At 40.5% G+C, this 18,936-nt stretch overlaps 1 protein-coding gene across 6 annotated transcripts in view; it reads left to right on the top strand.

The window, feature by feature from the left end:
* The window catches only part of LOC308144264 (uncharacterized protein), a 74,848-nt gene that overhangs the window by 38,426 nt on the left and 17,486 nt on the right, over positions 1 to 18,936 (top strand). For all 6 annotated transcript variants that reach the window (XM_080515344.1, XM_080515348.1, XM_080515347.1 and 3 more), the window contains exons 3-13: positions 5,326 to 5,573; positions 5,658 to 5,828; positions 6,886 to 7,017; positions 13,251 to 13,325; positions 14,095 to 14,187; positions 16,083 to 16,203; positions 16,513 to 16,556; positions 17,442 to 17,630; positions 17,752 to 17,778; positions 17,877 to 17,930; positions 18,030 to 18,110. In XM_080515344.1, coding sequence (XP_080371470.1) covers positions 5,326 to 5,573; positions 5,658 to 5,828; positions 6,886 to 7,017; positions 13,251 to 13,325; positions 14,095 to 14,187; positions 16,083 to 16,203; positions 16,513 to 16,556; positions 17,442 to 17,630; positions 17,752 to 17,778; positions 17,877 to 17,930; positions 18,030 to 18,110 — 1,235 coding nt within the window. The remainder of the gene's footprint in view (positions 1 to 5,325; positions 5,574 to 5,657; positions 5,829 to 6,885; positions 7,018 to 13,250; positions 13,326 to 14,094; positions 14,188 to 16,082; positions 16,204 to 16,512; positions 16,557 to 17,441; positions 17,631 to 17,751; positions 17,779 to 17,876; positions 17,931 to 18,029; positions 18,111 to 18,936) is intronic.

Genomic DNA, 18,936 nt, shown 5'->3' with positions numbered 1-18,936 from the left:
CCACTAGAAGATGGCCTACATAGCCAGCAGATTTACATCTTAGAATTAACTGAGAATTATGATCATATTATGCACTCACATAGTCACAATATGACACATACCTCGATACAATACGGTTCGATATTGTCGGATACGGTACATTCGATACATAATGATTTATAGTCGCATATTAAGCCTCTACATTAATTATAATGTAATATTATTAGTAGGGCTGTCAAAATTGACATGCTGACCTGGATTAATCCTTCATCATGATTTATCTGATACAAAATTTAATTGCAATTAGCCCTTCTGCAGTGCAGACTGAAGGTACGTGTCCACAGCATCCTGCAATTTCTCACTTCCCATTCATTGTCTATGTGAAACGCATCACATGCATGCTGGGTGTGATCCAGCATGTTTCAAGCTTAATAGTACTGTCTGCAGCCCTGTCACTGAAAATACCCTGCTCCCGGAGCTCACTTGCATTTAGTCGAATGCAGCCAACTTTATGCAAATGAAACATGGGGAGCGAAGGGTCCGACACGTAACCGAGCTGTAGTGGAACCAAAACAATCTTATTTCTCACCTCAAATGTTTTCAGAAATGAACTGTTTCACTTATAAAAGAGAACGTTCATGTCCGAGCCGCCATCTTGGTTCAGTTTGATCTGATCTGAGTGACACGCCTCATCTTTGTCGTTGGCCCAAGAAGGAGAAATAAAGCCAAATAAATGTTTGTTTTGAGAAAGAGAGAAGTTGAAGAATGATATTCATTCGAAATTAATTGAAATTAATCAACACTAAGCACAACATAAAAACTATAAGTAATAACATAAGTAATTTGTATTGAAGTTCAAGCCTTTTTACTGAACTCCATTTATCAGAGACCAAACAAGCTCTCAGAGCGAATGTGCCAAATTCTCCTCTTTTTCCCAGGAAAAGGGAGTTTGAGTTCTTGCAGCCAGAGTTCTCCCTCAATGATTCGGTCGCCTGCTTTCCTTTCACATACGCCTTGAAGTTATTACTGTGGACTCTACCGAGAGGACACATCCCGTCCCCCCCCCAGGGCCGTCCTCCCAACCCAGTCCAGTGCAGGTGCTGCACCGACTCAACCTGCCAGAGCTGATTTCTTTCTGCAGTCACACCCTAACCGGAATTACTCACAACTTTTCCCACAACCCTCCATCCTGGGATGGTTTGCATTTTCAATTTTCAATTGCTCCACTTCTTTTTTTTTTTTTACATTACTAAGATAACAATATAAACTCCTGGAGCAAGCCAGATTGTGTCACTGTTATCCTGCTTGGAGATGCATGTTTTGCACGAAGCTGGAGAAAACACTGTTTCGGTGAGAACTCGCACCTAAATACGGAGGGTGTAATCCACGTCTCCATGGTGAGGCTGTCCAGCTGTTGACTCTCTGGCCCGACCGAGGAACATCTGCAGTGAAGTCACTTCTGGGCTGTGGGAATGTTGGCAGCCACGCTTTGGCAGCCCTGAACCACTGACAGCACGGAGAAGACAGAGGGAAGTCTGCGAGGCGGCCAGTATCACAGTCACCATTTATGGTATCCAAGATTTTTTAATTTTTGGAATAAGAAATGGGTCAAAGAGTATTTGGAACATTTGTCAGAACTCTTGTTTTAGCTTGCTGAGATTCCACTGCATCAGCTTAATAATCCGAGTGCCTCAACAGTGAGTAAAGTCTCAAATGTGTTTCTTAAAAGTAGTTTTATTGCATACAACTCTGAAAATGTTAATATAATCAGCATGAAATGCTGATCTAGTGGAATGATACGCTGTGCAAAATGGAAGTAAGGCCTCTTTTGCGCATCAGGCGGCAGTAGTGAGTCACTGGAGTTCTCAGTCTCTGTTCAAGCTGAAGCTCTGACTGTAGCATGGAACCTTTCAAGAAGGAAAATACAACGACGATGCATTTTCACTTAAAGTGTTGTCATGTAAATGAGGCCTAAATCCAAACTTTTCTCCTGGCATGGCAGCCGTCTCCATTAGCGTGTGAAATGCATGATATAAGTGAAGTTTATGTTCCATATTTATAGAACACTCCCCGATGATTTGCTGTTTTTTCACCTTTAATGAGCCGTCATGCAGCCTTTGCTTCATCATTTATCTGAGCTTCAGTCTCTCTCCTCTTGTTCTCCATCATCCAGGAAACCTCGAACCCAAGAGCACTCCGAGTGTCATACTCTTGTAATTTGACCCCAGCATCATCGGCTCACTGGCTGTTACAGTGGCTGCATATATAGAAATCTCGACCAGTTAGCATGAGCTAATACTGACGCTACTGGAGCGTTCACAGCATTCTGAAGCCTAAACAGTTTAACATTGAGCCTCATAAACTGACTCTTCAATGCAACACCTATTATAGATGAGTCTTGGATCTGAATTAGGCTCCTTCTGAAGTTGAAGTTCAGCTCATTTAGTCTTCAGATCCTCCCACACTGGTGCAGAACTGAACGATTCAGATGCTTTGGTCACTTAATTCACCTAACCATTTATTTGGCTGTGACATTTGAATTTCCCCTCTGTGAGATCAATAAAGTATCTTATCGGATTTTAACACAAACTCTCTGCGGCAGCTTACAGTGTGATTAATGACTTTATTGGTGTCGGACCTGGGAACCCTCAGCATGCATACTTGAGGAAACGCTCCTGCATGAGTTATTTGACGTCCACAAAAGCCTCATTCATACTGTCCGTCCCGGCTGCACCTCTCCGTTGGGGTGAAGCGACTGCACTGGACTGCAGTGGAGGGAACTCTGCAGAATGGTGTGGGTTGCACGTCGTTGTTATTTTTTAATTGCCGCAGTCTGTCGGGGTTTTTCAATCCAATTACTACATGGGGGAAGGAGTGTGCCTCTCTTCCTGTGGGGAGGATTACTTGCCACACGCACGCACACACACACACACACACACAGCACTTACGGAAGGCTTAATGTTTACACTCTCCATTTGTCTCCCTTTTCATTTTTTCATCCCTGTCACCCCCCTCTCACACAGACATGCACATGCCACGAGGTACGTCTAATTTACAGGAGCTGCCACTGCGCAGCGTGTGTGTATTAGTCCGGCCTAATGCCTTCCAGATGCCCTGCCGCTATACCCTGCTGCCCATATGCACCAAAAGAACAGGCGATTGTTCTAAAGGGTCTTCCCACTAAGGAGAACCAGGTGTGTGTGTGTGTGGTGGTGGGGTGGGGAGAGAGAGAGAGAGAGAGAGCGAGAGAGAGAGAGAGAGAGAGAGATGTTGTGGTAGGGCATTTACAGACGTCTCACATGCCAGTCACAGCGCACACTCTCTCTTTGGATGACTGACAGAGAGAAACAAAGTGGAGAAAGATGTGCCTTCACCCCATGGATACAATAATGATGAGTTTACAGAATATGATGGCATGGGCGGGGTGCGACACACAACTGGACGACCCTTCTCAGTCTCCTGGTGGGGTTTATGGGGCGTATGGTGGATGCTGTCACACTTCAAACTGTCTTAATACCCGGAGCAGGGAATATTGGAACGGATCGCTTTCTCACAGTCCAAAAATGTGATTTTCTGGAAGTGCACCAAGCACACACCAAGTGTGAATTTGTTTCATGTATCAAAAAGCACGGGCGACCTGAGGTAAAACAACCATTTCAGTGGGAAAAAAAAAACACTTTCGCTAATTCATCTTTTCGCTGCAGTAGGCAATTAAGAGATGACATAAGATGATGGCACCACCCACACCGTCCATGCTGTGGAATGCTTTAATTTCCACAGTCACATTTCAGTCCTGACCCAAAGCGGGATTAACCCACCAGGGGGCCGTGGAGCAAAAAAATTAGCTGCAGGCCACTATTTGCCCCCTGCTGGCTTTGCACTGTGCATTCTGTCGTCTTCAAGTAGCCATCAAACCCAAAGCACACAGCACACTGCACATGGCAGCTTCATTATTCCAGCCAACCACGACGTCCTCTCGATACCAGTAGAAATCTGCACACTGGTGGAGAGCATGGGTGTAAAATATAAGGCCCGTGGACCAAAACTGGCTAAAATACAGCTTACAAACACCAAGAAAATGTTTAAACTTTCAAAAAAGATTTTTGTGTGTGACATAGAGTAGTGGAGACAACACAATGTTGAGACCTCAGCTGAGAGATCAGTGATGCTGCCATGAAAGATAGCTACCTCGTTGCCTCAAAGCCATGCTGTAATGGTGAGTTCATAAAAACATGCATAATGCGACAGCTATAGGCGACTGTCTTGCGGGGAGCATTTCACTGTATCTTGCACCAGAAGGTTTCATTAAAATTCGCTTCATGTTGAGATTGCTGGCAGTCCTTGTTTGCTTTATGTGTGAAAATATACTCTGCACCACAACATAAAACAAAAACCATTCATCTTTAATATTAAAGATTATTATTATTTTATCCTATACATCATATATACTAAACACTATATATATGTAAATGCCTTACTTTTATGAATTTATATTATTATTATTTATTTATTTTAGTTTTTTAATATTAGATTTTATAATATTCCATTGTTGTATTTATTCAGATTGAAATTCTGATGACTCTTTCTGTTGTTGTGCTCATTTCATGTATTTTATCCATGCTGGAAAAGGAACTTTACTTATAGTTGGGCTGTGTGTGTGTGTGGCCCCCGAATTAAAATGAGTTTGAGAGGTTAGCACTCATGGAGCTTAAATTCCATTCTGGGCTTCAAGGCAATTCTTTGTGGGTTTTGCATGTTCGCCCTGTGCATGTATTTATTCTCTCACAATCCAAAAGCAGGCACTCAAATCACCATGAATCACCACTGAAAATCAAGTATCTCAGAGGCAAAGTCACATGTGAACATTGTTGTAACTTACAGACATTTTTTTCAGCTTGGGAATAAATAAGTATAACAATTTCCTCCAAATCGCTGCATTGATTAAACTATTCCCACTTCAGGGCATGTTACTGTATCTCGTGCCAAGACAGCAGACAATACAGACCCCAAGACCCCGAATAATGGAAATTCTACACCCAGCAATTGGTCAAATGAACTCCGTTGCTCTAACTCTAAAGGTCAAGCTGAAATCATCGCGATACCAATCAACGTGTCTGCCCTGACAAGACATTCACGAAGCCCAGATTCTGTCCCTTTGACTCCATGTTGTTTCCATATGTCAGCAATCAGGTGTCCAGTAGCTTTTTGTTTGATGACTTTGGGACGATCGCTTATTTTTCTTGGGCTCGGAACGGCGAACTGATGCTCCTTGTTGATTGAGAGATGTGTTTTCTTTTGGCTGCGCTGACACGGCTCCCTCTGGTTTTTTCTGTTTGTTTTCTACAGAGCGCGGCTCGCAGGGAGCCTTGGACCTGACGGAGTTGATTGGCGTCCCCCTCCCTCCCTCCGTCTCCTTCGTCACGGGCTTCGAGGGCTACCCGGCCTACAGCTTCGGCCCGGATGCCAACGTGGGCCGCCTCACCAAATCCTTCATCCCCGACCCGTTTTATCATGACTTCGCCATCACCGTCACGGCGAAACCCACAACGAGACGCGGCGGCGTGCTGTTCGCCATTACGGACGCGTATCAGAAAGTGAGCCAACATGTCTATTTAACAGAGTGGTTTGATTAATCACCTCGACAACAGGAAAGTGACGTTATTTCTTTTGCTTGTAAGATTGTACACTTGGGTGTAGCCTTGTCCGAAGTGGAGGATGGCTCCCAGAGGGTCATCTTGTACTACACCGACCCAGAAACCAGAGGAGGAACCCAAGAAGCTGCTTCCTTCAAGATGGGCGACCTGACGGGAAGATGGGCGAGGTTCACCTTAACCGTACAAGGTTCACAGGTGAGTGCAGTGTGTTTTCGTTAAAGTGTTTTATGTGTTATTTTTTTTTTATGTCTTAAAAGGTCGTCAGTCCTTTCGGATGGAGGGCTGTGATTTATTATTTAAGCCTCGACCAACGACTCGGTAGTGAAACACAAACAGTCACATTGTCAACGTGGATTCCAGCGTTTGCTTGTGATGACGCTGTTTCGTAGCGACGGCCAAATGAAGCTTCATGAAGCTTCGTGAACCACTTTCTTTATTTTCCGACTCCACCAGGTGGCGCTCTCGGTTTGAAGATAGACGCTGAAAGACTGGCAATGAAGTGCGCTTTGTTGACAGCGCCGTCGAGTGGCTTCATAAAATAAAGAGTTTTTCATGAAGCTTCATTCGGCCATCACTACAAGTGCTTCGTGCAGAAGAAGAGTTTGCTGAAGCTGCAAGAAATTTAAATCCACTATAGACCATTTTCTGTGAATTTGATACTTGGGACTTGCGACCAGTTTTCAAAAAATTGTATTTTCAGTGGCTCCGAGTACAGTTGTCACGTGAACAGACACGTAAAACCAAAGTTACCAGTGGAACCGTGACGAGTTGATGACAATGCAGTGCAGGTTTTTTTTTTTTTTTTTTTTATGAATTGTAGTTTAGGAAATTCTTAATTTATTGAGTTCTGTGCCTTTATGCAGTTTTGGCTGCATCTTCTATCCTAAATCACTGCTGTAGTTCAGTCGGCTTCTCTCCAGAGCACCCAGAAAAAAAAGCTTTCTTCCAACAGCAGGAACTCTGTTAATTTGACACCAGCCTCACTGATTCAGTGCTTCTGAATGACCACACGTAAAAGCAACGAGGTGCATTTAGCAGATTTGTGTGAGAAAATTAGTTTTAGTCTTTTAATGGGCTTTCTCACTTGACTCTATATTTACTTTTACATAATCATTTATTGTTTGTAAAGAAAGAAAGAAAACTAAGCTAAGCACCATTGAAGCATTTCGTTAAACAAATGTAGAAAGTGGCTAAAGGTAGGAATCAAATGTCCAACATGATTCTCTTTTCAACCTTGTCTCCCGCCATGCAGGTGCGTCTCTTCATGGACTGCGAGGAGTACCACAGGGTCGACTTCTCCAGGAGTGCGCGCCCTCTGACCTTCGAGGCCAGCTCGGGGATCTTTGTGGGGAACGCCGGCGGCACGGGCCTGGCCAGGTTTGTGGTGAGTCCAGATCTTATTTCATTCGGTCTTGTGCATCAACAGATAATTTATACCAAGGCTATGCTCGAGTCGAAGCCCTACTGGGCGGCATGTAACTTATACATTAAAATACAGAACCTCTTCAAAGGTGAAGTGACAGATTGTTCGCGCGCCGTTCTTCCATGCCCAGCTTCTTCATTAAAATGTGGGATTGAGAAGCGTTGAGTTATTACCACAGGCAGTGCTGGTTTCTGCCCTCGGTGCTCTTGTAAAAGAAAAATAAACTGCTTCAGCGATTTGCCCCCAATCACCTCTGATTTGCTGTTGTGGTAATTGCTTTGTTTTTCCCCAGCGCCATCCATGATAAGTAGAAAATCGCTGGGTGCAAAGGGACTATCAGTCGACAGTAACGTATGTAAGGGCTGAGCAGGAGAGAGGTCACGGTAATCAGAGACAACTCTGTTCTATCATCGGTATGTTCGTGCTGGTCCAAAAACTTGACAATATATTGAAAAAAAAAAAAGCTCGAGAACATTGAGAACCAGGGGCTGAAAAAGAAAAACACACAGAACCCTCTTCTGAGGCTACCTTTTGTTATCATGCATCACCGGGACGGTGGAAAGAAGTTTTTTGGGTTTTTTTTCCCAAGCAGCTTTTGTCTCATTAGAATTTTTTTAGTGGCGAAACCCGAGGAGTGTTTTAAAGAGATCTAATGAGCCACAGAGGCCGAGCGCGTGTTTATTCAGGAGTCTGTCGCTCTGGTACGGGGAGTCCCTTCAGCTGCCAGGACGATCAATCACAGGTTTTGCAGTCGTACCTACGTGGGGGTTGAAAGCAGCGCTGACGTGTGCATCGACATCACCGAAAGGCAGAGTTTCTTCTTTATGCTGGTTTTAAACCTCCCCGTGGCGTCGTATAAATTCTGAAATATATATTTGGCGTCGCTTGTTACAGATAACAGGGACCAGACTCTGAGTCACTCTCTGGAAAGAGTTCGTCTGGATGTACTGCAGCACAGACAAGGACTTGCTTTTTTTAAATTATTTCATTGAGGAGGACTGACTCTTTTATGGGTGCACAGTCGTGTAGTGGTTGGCATGCACATTGACAAAACCTCTGGTTTAAGCCCAGCATTGAGGTGTTTTTTAATGCAGAATTCTTCATTTTTCATGTTCCTCCACTGTTTTCTGGATATTTTCAGTTCAAAAACATCTGATTAAGGTGAACTACTCACTCATGAATGGGAGCGCCATGTTTTGCAGAATATAAGTTACACTTTTTCTAATCATTGTGGTATACAGTGGTCCCTCGTTACGTTCTAAAAATAACCCGCAATAAGCAAAATCCGCGAAGTAGTTAACTTTTTTTTTTTACAAGTATTATATATGTTTTAAGGCTGCTAAACCCGTCACCACACACTTTATACACTTTTCGCAGACAGGAATGAACATTTTCTCACATTTCTCTCTTGTTTAAACTCCCAAAGTTGAAACCTTTGTAGATTTTAAAACATAAACATACCTCTGCCTTTTGGCTGCGACCGCAGGTTCCTTTGTCGGTGCAGAATGTTTCGTCGACATTGTGGGGTTTGTCAGGAACAAAACTTGCAAACATGCAGCACTTCAGAGTCACAGTGCTATCGATCAACTTTGATATGTTTGCAATATGTATATGCAAGTTGAATTCAATCGCTTACACGAAACACGGCACGGAGATTGATTGACAAGGGTCTACAGTCCCTTAGCCAATCAGGACACAGAATACAATGTGCAGGTTCTCCCTTAGCCAACCAGCATGCAGAACACTGTGCACATTCATATAAATTGCACACACAAAAATCTGCGAAACAGCGAGGCACCACTGTATATCAAAGTGTAGGTGTATAAGTCATCTCGGACCAGCAGGTGTCACTCCATCACAGCAGAACGTTGCTACAGCACCATAGGAATGAGGGGGAGGGGGAGGCTGAGAAATGTCAAACAGAAGGGAGAAAAAAAACCGACATCAGACAATGAGAGACTGCAAAGAGAACATGCATGAAAAATCACCAAAACAAGAAGGAAAAAAAACCCCACTTAGTTCCGTGTTTTGTTACTTCCTTGGCTCTTATACACCGTCACCTGCAGCTACGTCTCATTCACAGCTCCTCCTCCATCAGTCAACCCCCCCACCCCCCAGACAAAGTGGACCCACAGTGACTGTCTGTTTCCAGCTGCTCACTGTTTGAACTGGCAGGACCGTCAGAGATCTTCCTCCTCCTCCTCCTCCTCCTCCTCCTCCTCCTCCTGCCACGATGCAGATGCTCCCTGCAGTCATACAGCTTCATATTAGAAACCCCCCCCCCCCCCCCCCCCCCCCCCCCCCCCCCACGCCGTCACTCGTGTTTCATATTTGTTTTCACTAAAACGCACCGCTTGTTGACTTTTGTGGACATTCTGAGCATCATTTCTGCAGAGAAAGACAAAAACACGACTGCATGTTCATGCTTGTGACGTTTTCTTTTTTTGAACTCTCTGTTTTAGTCAAGTTTTTCTCAGTACGTGTGTTTTGCAGTACTTTATGAAGCATGAGGTCTAAAGCCACTTTTCTCATGGTCATATATTTCCCGACCACAGAGCGTGACCTTCTGAAGCTGCAGAGTAAGAATACAGGTTTTATCCTCATGCCTTTTCCAGATTTTGGATAAAACTGATTGACAGACAGAGATGGCAAGTAACACATTATTTGTAGATTTTTACAATTGAACCCAAAATATCTATACTTTTATTCTTCAAAATAGCTCCTTCCTTTTTTAAACCTGCAAGAGGACAACATGGAGTTACAGTGAAAACATCAAATCTGAACCGTTTACTTAAAATGTTCGACTAAAAACAGCATTATGTTTGAAAACGATCATTCAAATCACTGTAATTTAACTTCTGCCTTTCAGTGGTTTGCATTCATTGCATCAAAGGGATTCACAAACTGACTGAATGAGGAATCCTACACAGAGAAATCACATTTTAGGCGAGTGACAACTTCTGTTGTGTTCTGGGGTCCGTTTATACAACAGTGGTGCTTTTTGAAAAGCACCACAATAGCTACTGCGCAGTAAATCGCTTGTTCTGCACATGCTCAGCTCGGACAGTGAAAACAATGTTTCCTCCAGAGTGTCATGACTCTCAGTCCACATCCTCCTGGGACCTGGTAGTTTTATTTTGACAGTCACCGTGATAACAATCCCACTTCAAATGCCGTCGCATAAGCGGGGCCCAGCAGTTCAAATGAAGTGGAAAAAAGTTTCATTCTCGGTTTGTTTACAGCACAAACACATGTTCCCGCTCAACGCTCCTTCTCCGCCATTAAATTTCATAGGCCGTTCTTCAATCCATTAAAAACAGGTGTGTGTCCTCCGGCTCTATCTCAATAAACTGGGCTGAAATTGCCTCCAGCGAGTATTTACTGATCTAATATAACGACGGACCCGCTGACTCTCAGATTTATAGTGTGACTGTGTGCACTCGTCCAAACTCTTGAATGCGACACGTTTTGCATTCAGATTACTTGAAGAGAGCGACACTGTGATTTTACAAGCCGTCGATAGATTCCAGAGTCCTCCGTAACATAATCAGAAAGAAGGTTCATCATATTACTTTAGTGTTTATTTGTCAAAATCAGCAGTATAAACAGGATGTAAACATATAATAACTCAATTTGCTCTTCCCAGTTTCCCTCTGCTCATGCTTCATATGTACATTTCTAATCTGGATCATACTATAGGTGTACATATTTCCTTTTGCCTATTATCGAGAATGTGACAGAAATGTCCCTTAAAATCCCAGCATTTCTCCTTCTGCACAAACCCTATCAGGCTATTAACTTTCTATTTTGTATTAAAAGCATACGTTTTCTTCTGGATACAGAAAATAATTCAGATCTCGTTCAAAATGTAATCACTGGTTCTTTTTCATACCGTCTGTTATTCTGTCAAATTCAATGAAGGTTTAGGTCCAATGATTTGCAATGTTCATTTGTAGCTTTTCCTTAAAAAAACTGTTAATTTAAAAAAGCTACACCCTAGATAATATGAGAAATATTCAACCTCTTGTAACCAAATCTAAGTTATAATAAGTCATATTTTGTCAACGACTGATTGAAATTACCTATAAACACAAGAAATTGACTACTTACAGTTACTAAATAACAAATAAGTAACAAAACCAGTATTCTGAATAAAAGTTGGCCAATCACAAGTCAAAGTATGAGAAGTTGGAGACATATCAGCCTGAAGTTGAGGAAAACAAGAATGTGACAAGTAATAAATTATTTGTACTTCAGCACAGCTCTTCAGTAGATTATTACATCTGAACCCAAATTCCTTGTTCTTCTATTCTTCAAATTCCACCCAGTAAAAATGTGTCTCCTCGTATGCAGATGATGGTCCAGTAAATGTACAGTTAATTGGACATTGATGTTTGCAGCCCTGCTCTAAAAGAGTATGATTAAATAAATAAATAATAGAGGAAAATCTTAGGAGGGAAGCTCAACACAGAGTGGTAATTTAGGTTTTACGAGATGAAAATAAAACCTTAGTTTTAGAGCGTATCATCCCGAGACCACCTCGACAGAGTCCGCCTCCGCCCACACGTCTATGGTCTTTCTAAATGAGTCTGTTGAGTCCGCTGGCGTCGGTCACAAAGCTCAACTGACTCATAATCCACCGATTGTTCCAGAAATATTCAACTGGAATGATATTAACCGCCAAAATATAACTTTTCATAATACCTGAGATACAGTACATGTCCTCCACCTGCCAATTAAACACCTAAATTATAAAGAAATATATACTTTAATATCACTACTGTTAACTTCAGTTACAAAAATAATCAAATTATCTCCTATAAAACTTCTCAAAGTGTTACTATTTTAACTACAGTGTCAAACATTTGATTTATTTACCTGTTTGAAACGTGGATTCAGAGCACATTTCTCCAACAAACCCGTATATTAACCTGACATGATGAAACCAATGTGGGCAATAATCAGGATTAACATCTGTTCAAAGTATCAACTCAAAGGTTTTAACTGTGGTTTCAAACAAATTCACAAATAACACAGTTTTAAAAAGTAGCATCTTACCAGTTTACATTGTGTGAATTGTACAGTATGAGGGAAATTCCTAAATTGCTCATAAATATACACATAAGTACATACAATTCTAGTCAAAGTGTGAGTATTTTCAGGATGGTTTAACAAATCAAGTGTCAGATTTAAGTGCACATGGTCAATATTCCAAATTAGTTTCAAATAATAAGTTCAACAGCGTGCTGTGCTTGTGCACCCAATAACAAAGTGAAACTTAACTGTGCATGTGTCTGTATTTTCCATACAAAAAGTAGTTTGAAAGAAATGGGCTTTGATTTGATTGGCACTCCAGTGAAGGGGGGATAAGAAAAAGGGGCAGTTAAATTAAGAGAAATTAAGAAAAAATGTAAGAAAAAGGAAAAGAAGTAAAAGGAAAGAAGGAACAAATTTTAAAGGAAAATGGAAAAAAAACCCAATTCAGATGAAAATTACTAAAAGGAAAAAGAAAAAATAAGAAAAGAAATTAAAGGAAAAATAAAAGTAAAAAACAAAACAAAACAAAAAATATAGGAAAAAGAGTGGGTTCAGCTGTATCAGTATCACATGGTGTGGGCAGGGATGAGACATTTGACAAAACAATCAGCCAAAAACACACATGCACTTATACTTTTAAGTATTATATTAATTATTATTAAGTATTTAAATGAGTGACTACTATGGCGTTAGTTTATAGACTTTATCTGATCCTCCCCCCAAGGAGGGTGTCAAATCATAAACAGGAGGTAAGATATAGCTTGTTGTTGAAGAGGTGTTTTTTTTTTTCAATAAGAAATGTGAACATTTCTAAATGTACATAGACCATAAATTCCCTTTAAAAAAAAAAAAAGTTTTTAATTGAAATTTTTACATTTTTCTTCTAAGGTTGTAGAAACTGGAGCTTTAAAGTGAACGTTGAAATCTTTTATGAAAAGCATGAACACAAGAAAATGTGCACTTCTGCGACTTATAGTTGTGGTAATGAGAACAGGAGAGGTGAATTAACTGTTCGAGAGAGAGGCTGGAGTCGGTATGTGAGAACTATCCACTGAGGTTTAATAAAATTTAATGACACGGTATGAACTAAATTATCAGGCAATATAAGACAGACTCTCTCTCTCTCCCTCTCTCTCTCCCTCTCTTCTCTCCTCCAGGGCTCCATCCAGCAGCTGGTGTTGAAGTCAGATCCCACGGCCCCGGATGACCAGTGCGAGGAGGACGACCCTTATGTGTGCAACACTCACACACACACACACACACACACACACACACACACACACACACACACACACACACACACACACACACACACACACACACACACACACACACTAAACAATAAATTCACTTATCAGGGTTTAAGTGTGCCTGCAGTGCAATTTTGGAGCTATTGCTCCCTCTGCTGGTGAAAGAGGAGAACTGCAAGAACTTCTTCAAGAAAAGTACAAATCAGCGCAGTAGACGTTTAAATCCCTCTTCTACTTTTCTCATTATATACACTGTATATGTATATATATATATATATATATATATATATATATATTTTATTTTTATTTATTTTTTTTATTATTTTTTTTTTTATTACTGCATTTTTTACATTTTGTAAATATTTTTCATTCAATAAAATGTTATTTTAGTCAGTCTAAATGCACAAATAAGCTCATAACCTTATAATAAAAGTGCATTTTTTTTCTTTCATTGCTATCCTATGTTATCTAAAATCTCTATATCTCTATATTCCAAACTTAAAATAATAATGATCTCAGATTGAACTGTTAAATGTTTGTATGTCATTAATCTTTTGCCGTATTTGGTGTTTTCTTAAAGATAAAGCATGCAGACTGTGGGAACCAAACTCTGAAATCAGCCCCTTTTTTCTTTCCTCCTCTGAGAATTTCAACTTAGATTGCATTTTGTCCCGTTAATCTTTTCTGCCTTCCATCGGTATTTTTATCCCCTAATTCCTCATTTATTTCCTTCCACTCGTTCTCACCGCAGGCCTCTGGGTACAGCAGCGGCGATGATACGTACGAGGACTTCGAGAGAACGAACGAAGTGAAGAAGATTGTGGAGGAGAGGGAGTATAACATGGTGTGTGTGTGTGTGTGCATGTGTGTGTGTGTGTGTGCACACAGCAATCCTGACGCGCTCCTCTGAAATGAATTTTTTAAATAAAAGAGCGACAGGTCAGCAGCGCCTGGAGGCAGAATGGAGAGAGAAGCAGAAAGTTAGGTTCACTCTGTTTGGATTTCAACTTTTGTTGAATTCTTTTGGAAACTATGAAAACTATACATTATTTTTTTGAAACCTTATAAGCAGTCACGTAAACAATGTTTCCATTTGCGCTGAGCCCTATGCGGCCGCCATCTTGGATTTTCAAAAATCGCTGCCGTAAACAAATGCTTTTTTTGTCAAAATCTCACCTTTTAAATAACCTATAGCTTTTATTTTGACAGCTAAACTAACATTTTCAGGGCCAAGGAATCCATTGTTCTTGCAAATACTTATATACTACTTACTTTCATAAGACAAATTTGTCATTAGACCATACAAGGCACCAACCACAATGTTTATGTAATATTGTAAAACATTCAATTATGCAAAGAATTTCAATCAAATAAGTTTGTGGTTGAATCAAGGTGATTTAGTTTGATACTATTGGATTCCTGGAATAGTGGTTTGGCTGTCAAACCTGTTTAAAAGCTGAGATAATGGCAGAAAGTTTATTTGTGGAAGCCATTTAAAAAAAAAACCCAAGATGGCGGCCAATGTAGGTATCCGGCCAAATGGAAACATTTGTTTGCTGTTGTAATAAACGTTCCAAAAATTACATTGTGAACCTGACTGAGAAGAATTAGATCTACAACGTCTGAAATGTCCCATAAATAACTTTTAAGATTTTAAATCCATCATTAAACTTTAGATATTATCATGGCGTTCATATGTAAGTATGATACATATAAGTGCTCTCATATCTTAAAAATTGGAGATAAAATAAATAAACGGACAAATTGTTTGTCATCACCTTCATGAGCCAACACACATATGAAATATTTGCTCATTTAGTTAATATAATTGGTTTAACAGATTGTTAATGTAGATACTGGTACACCTCAGTGCTCTTAAAGAGGTACTCCTAAACCAGTGCTTCTCAAATGGTGGGGCGCGCCCCCCTGGGGGGGCGTGGTGGGGTGTCAGGGGGGGCGTGAGGCAGGTGCAACTTTCAGTATTAGTGTGTTTATTCATGCTTGAACGATAAAAAAAAAGGGCCTCCAGCTCATTTTATTAATTTATTTTGATAATCAGGCGATTGTATGCAGAATGCTGGTGCCAGCAACTCATACAATGGTTTATACAGATAAATAAACAAATATTATCAGGTTCTCAATGGTAGTACAATTCGGGGGGGGGGGCTGAAAAAATTGTTGTCCTCTAGGGGGGGCATGACAGAAAATAATTGAGAACCACTGTCCTAAACAGAGGGCATCAAGTAAGGAATAAGGTGTTTTATGTAAATTTCTAAAAGACATTCTGTCCAGTGACTCACTTACTTTAGTTTGGGAAATGTATGGTAATAAATGCATCAATTTATCTGAAACCTTAACTCAAAATATGAACTTTATCAGATTTTTTTTTTCATTCACTTTGGATGATTTCTGATGTATTGAATAAAAGTTAGAAAGAACCCTTATCTTTATGAGCCAACACAGACAGATGAAACTTTGCTTATTTAATCAATGTTGTAAAAGTCAGTTCTCCACATATATTAATGAATGCGCACGTTCTCCACATATATTAATGAATGCGCACGGTCTCCTGCTGAGCCAGACTTTTATTTTCTGTAACCTAACGTTGATTCGGTGTCATTAAAAACCCCAAAATGCATCACCACTCAGATAGTCGTTACTACTTCTTGCGCGTGAGTTCAATGATATTAATATTATTAGTCACTGCAGCAGGATTCTCACCCTGGTCGTGTTCGACAGCCGTTCCCGGGGCCCACCGACACCCCGCCGGCTCGAGCTCCGCCCACCGAGATGAGCCCGACTGATGACGAGGACAGTGAGGAGACTTCAGGACAGGAAGTGGAAACGAGCACAGTGACAGGTAGAACACACACACTCTCTCTCTCTCTCTCTCTCTCTCTCTCTCTCTCTCTCTCTCTCTCTCTCTCTCTCTCTCTCTCTCTCTCTCTCTCTCTCTCTCTCTCTCTCTCGCTCTCTCTCTCTCGTTGTAGTTTGCAATCTGGCCAGCAGATGGTGCTAAAGGAATTGTTTTCTCTGCATTTCGACCGTCTGAGCTTCAGATCTTATTGCAGAGGAGCAGATTATCATTCACTTTTCGTGCTATTTTAATGATCATAATCCACTAATAATATCAATGTTTTTTTTTTTAATCTCCTCTCTTGTTTTACAGAAAAAGCATACGTAACAATCCCTCTGACCTCCAAACCCGACTTGGTGAGTAAACTTGTTCTTCATGACTGTGACTGAAAGTTTAGTTTGTGGTGAACAATTCTGGATTAGCTTCAATTTATTTACTGAAAGTCAACTAGTTTCTAGAATGTACTAACTGTACTGAAAGGAAAAGCCTTTGGTTGATCTTACTGAACTTTTTTCTTTTATTTCTGTTTATTTTTATTTTATTTTATGACATCATGTTAGATTTCATACATTTATTCACACTTAAAACATTTTTTTAATCATTATTGTTATTATTATTATTATTCATTTTTATTATTTTATTTCCTATTTTGCATTTCATTACATTTTGTTAAATGTCATATCATTCTTTCTTGTTTTGTTAAGGACAAATACTGTATTTGATTTAGGTTTTACATTTTTATAAGTTCATTCATTCCATTAATTCAGGCTTGTGCTGCTAAGATTAAAAAAATATACCCATTTACTTTTTAAACTTTTATTTGAACATAATCTTTTACGATTTCTACTTTATTAGATTAAATTTTATTTGTTCTGGACCTTTTTATAAAATATAATTATACCATGTTTGATTTGTGTTAGTGTTACAGTTTGCAATATTTATTGCTCAATCATATTATATATCATTTTACACATTCTGGGGAGTTTGGTTGATGTTTATGTGAATATTTGGTTCAATTTATTTTTTAATTTACATACATTTATTATATTCATTATTTTCTGTTTTGCCCTGGAAAACAAATGTATTTGACGTTGATGTAATTTGTTTTCACAATTCATTCTAATCCTAATTGTATTTATTCTGACGTGTTTTATTAGGATAACCAAAACACTCTTGGTTGATTAGTGAGTTTAAATGACTGCTTGATGTCTTTCTATTTATTTCACGTCGTCCACCGTCAGCCTGTCCGGGTGTCTCCGGGACAGAAAGGAGAACCAGGTGAACGGGGTCCGGACGGTCCTCCGGGACCCCCTGGAGCTCCGGGACCGGCCTCGGGAGAGGGATCAGGAGGGGAACCTGGACCGCGGGGCCCACAGGGACCTGGAGGACCTGAAGGCCCTGCCGGACCTGCAGGGAAGAGTGGAGATCCTGTGAGCATCGCCTGCTAATAGAACTTTCTCTCCTCCTGCTGCGGCCGAGAGCTGAGCTGTTGGTTCTGGGTCACAACATTACATGATGGATTGTGTTTCTATTTTTATTTGCGCTCTATAGGGAAGCAAAGGAGAATCCGGCTCACCGGTGAGTAAAACATCCTCAGTCTTATTCAAGTGTATGAACCTCCATGTTTTTGGCAATAGGCTCGTAGCATTATCTTCTTGTTTTTCCTATTTTTGCAGGGGGCTTCAGGATTCCCTGGAATACCTGGAGAGCCTGGCTCTAAAGGAGAGAAGGTCAACACATTGTCGTGTAGAAGCACAATCTTAAGCGACTGGCATCCAAAATCAGTCAGATTAGCCAATAAAACATTTTCTACTGTGGTTTCTTCTCAGGGTGACACTGGTGTTGGACTACCCGGCCCTCCAGGAGCCCCCGGGCCTCCAGGTCGAGGCAGCAAGTCTTCACTGTCCCTGGTAGGTTTTCTTGCATGTATCATGAAAACGTCCGTCTCTGCTTGATTCACTCAGGTGGAAGAAAGAAAGACAGAAATCGGGACTTTCATAGTGAAGTTGCTTTTCAAAAGTCCAAGACGAGGCGGATGAATCCCCAATAAACCAAAGACATTTGAATTCAGCTGCAGTCGTTCGTTCATGTTCATGCATTTGGGATTAAGGATTATAAAAAACAGCCAATAAACAATATGTGGGGCGGAAAAAAATTGGAAAAATAGAGTAAAGTGTGCTCCTTCAGAGTAAAATAGAACAAGTGCATGAATATATCTAAGTGTTCATTTGTCGGCTCTCTTCCAAACATACTTAAAATTCATGTTCTTCCCTTCATTATCTTTTAATAACAGACTTATCATTATTCATTTTTATTTTAATGATCTATTTCTGAGCGTGTGCAAAAAAATTCAAAAGGAAAACAAGTACGAAGAAAAACACTTGACACCCACTCCAACTTTACAATGCGTGCGTTACGTGTTTGAAAAGGGTTTAGGAAGAAGTCTAACTTATTTCATCCTCCCTCTTTACATCTTTCTTCGCTGCAAATCACACGAGACATGCAAACGCCTCGAATGATCCTCTCATTGACTATAACATGAAAAAAATCCTAAATCTATAAAATGCTCAAAACAAAACCACCCCCAAAAAAAATCAGCATTTAAGAGGAAAGACATACTGAAGAGAACTCACACACTTTTTTCACAGGTTGACTTTATGGGATTCAAACTTTTGAAGCTCAGTCAGACGCAGCAAAGTGATCCAGCTTGTGGATCATGGAGCTGCTTTTACGAGG

Source organism: Blennius ocellaris (assembly GCF_963422515.1).
Source record: "Blennius ocellaris genome assembly, chromosome: 19".
In the NCBI taxonomy this organism is placed as follows: Eukaryota; Metazoa; Chordata; class Actinopteri; order Blenniiformes; family Blenniidae; genus Blennius; species Blennius ocellaris.
This window is presented reverse-complemented; position numbering and strand designations above follow the sequence as displayed.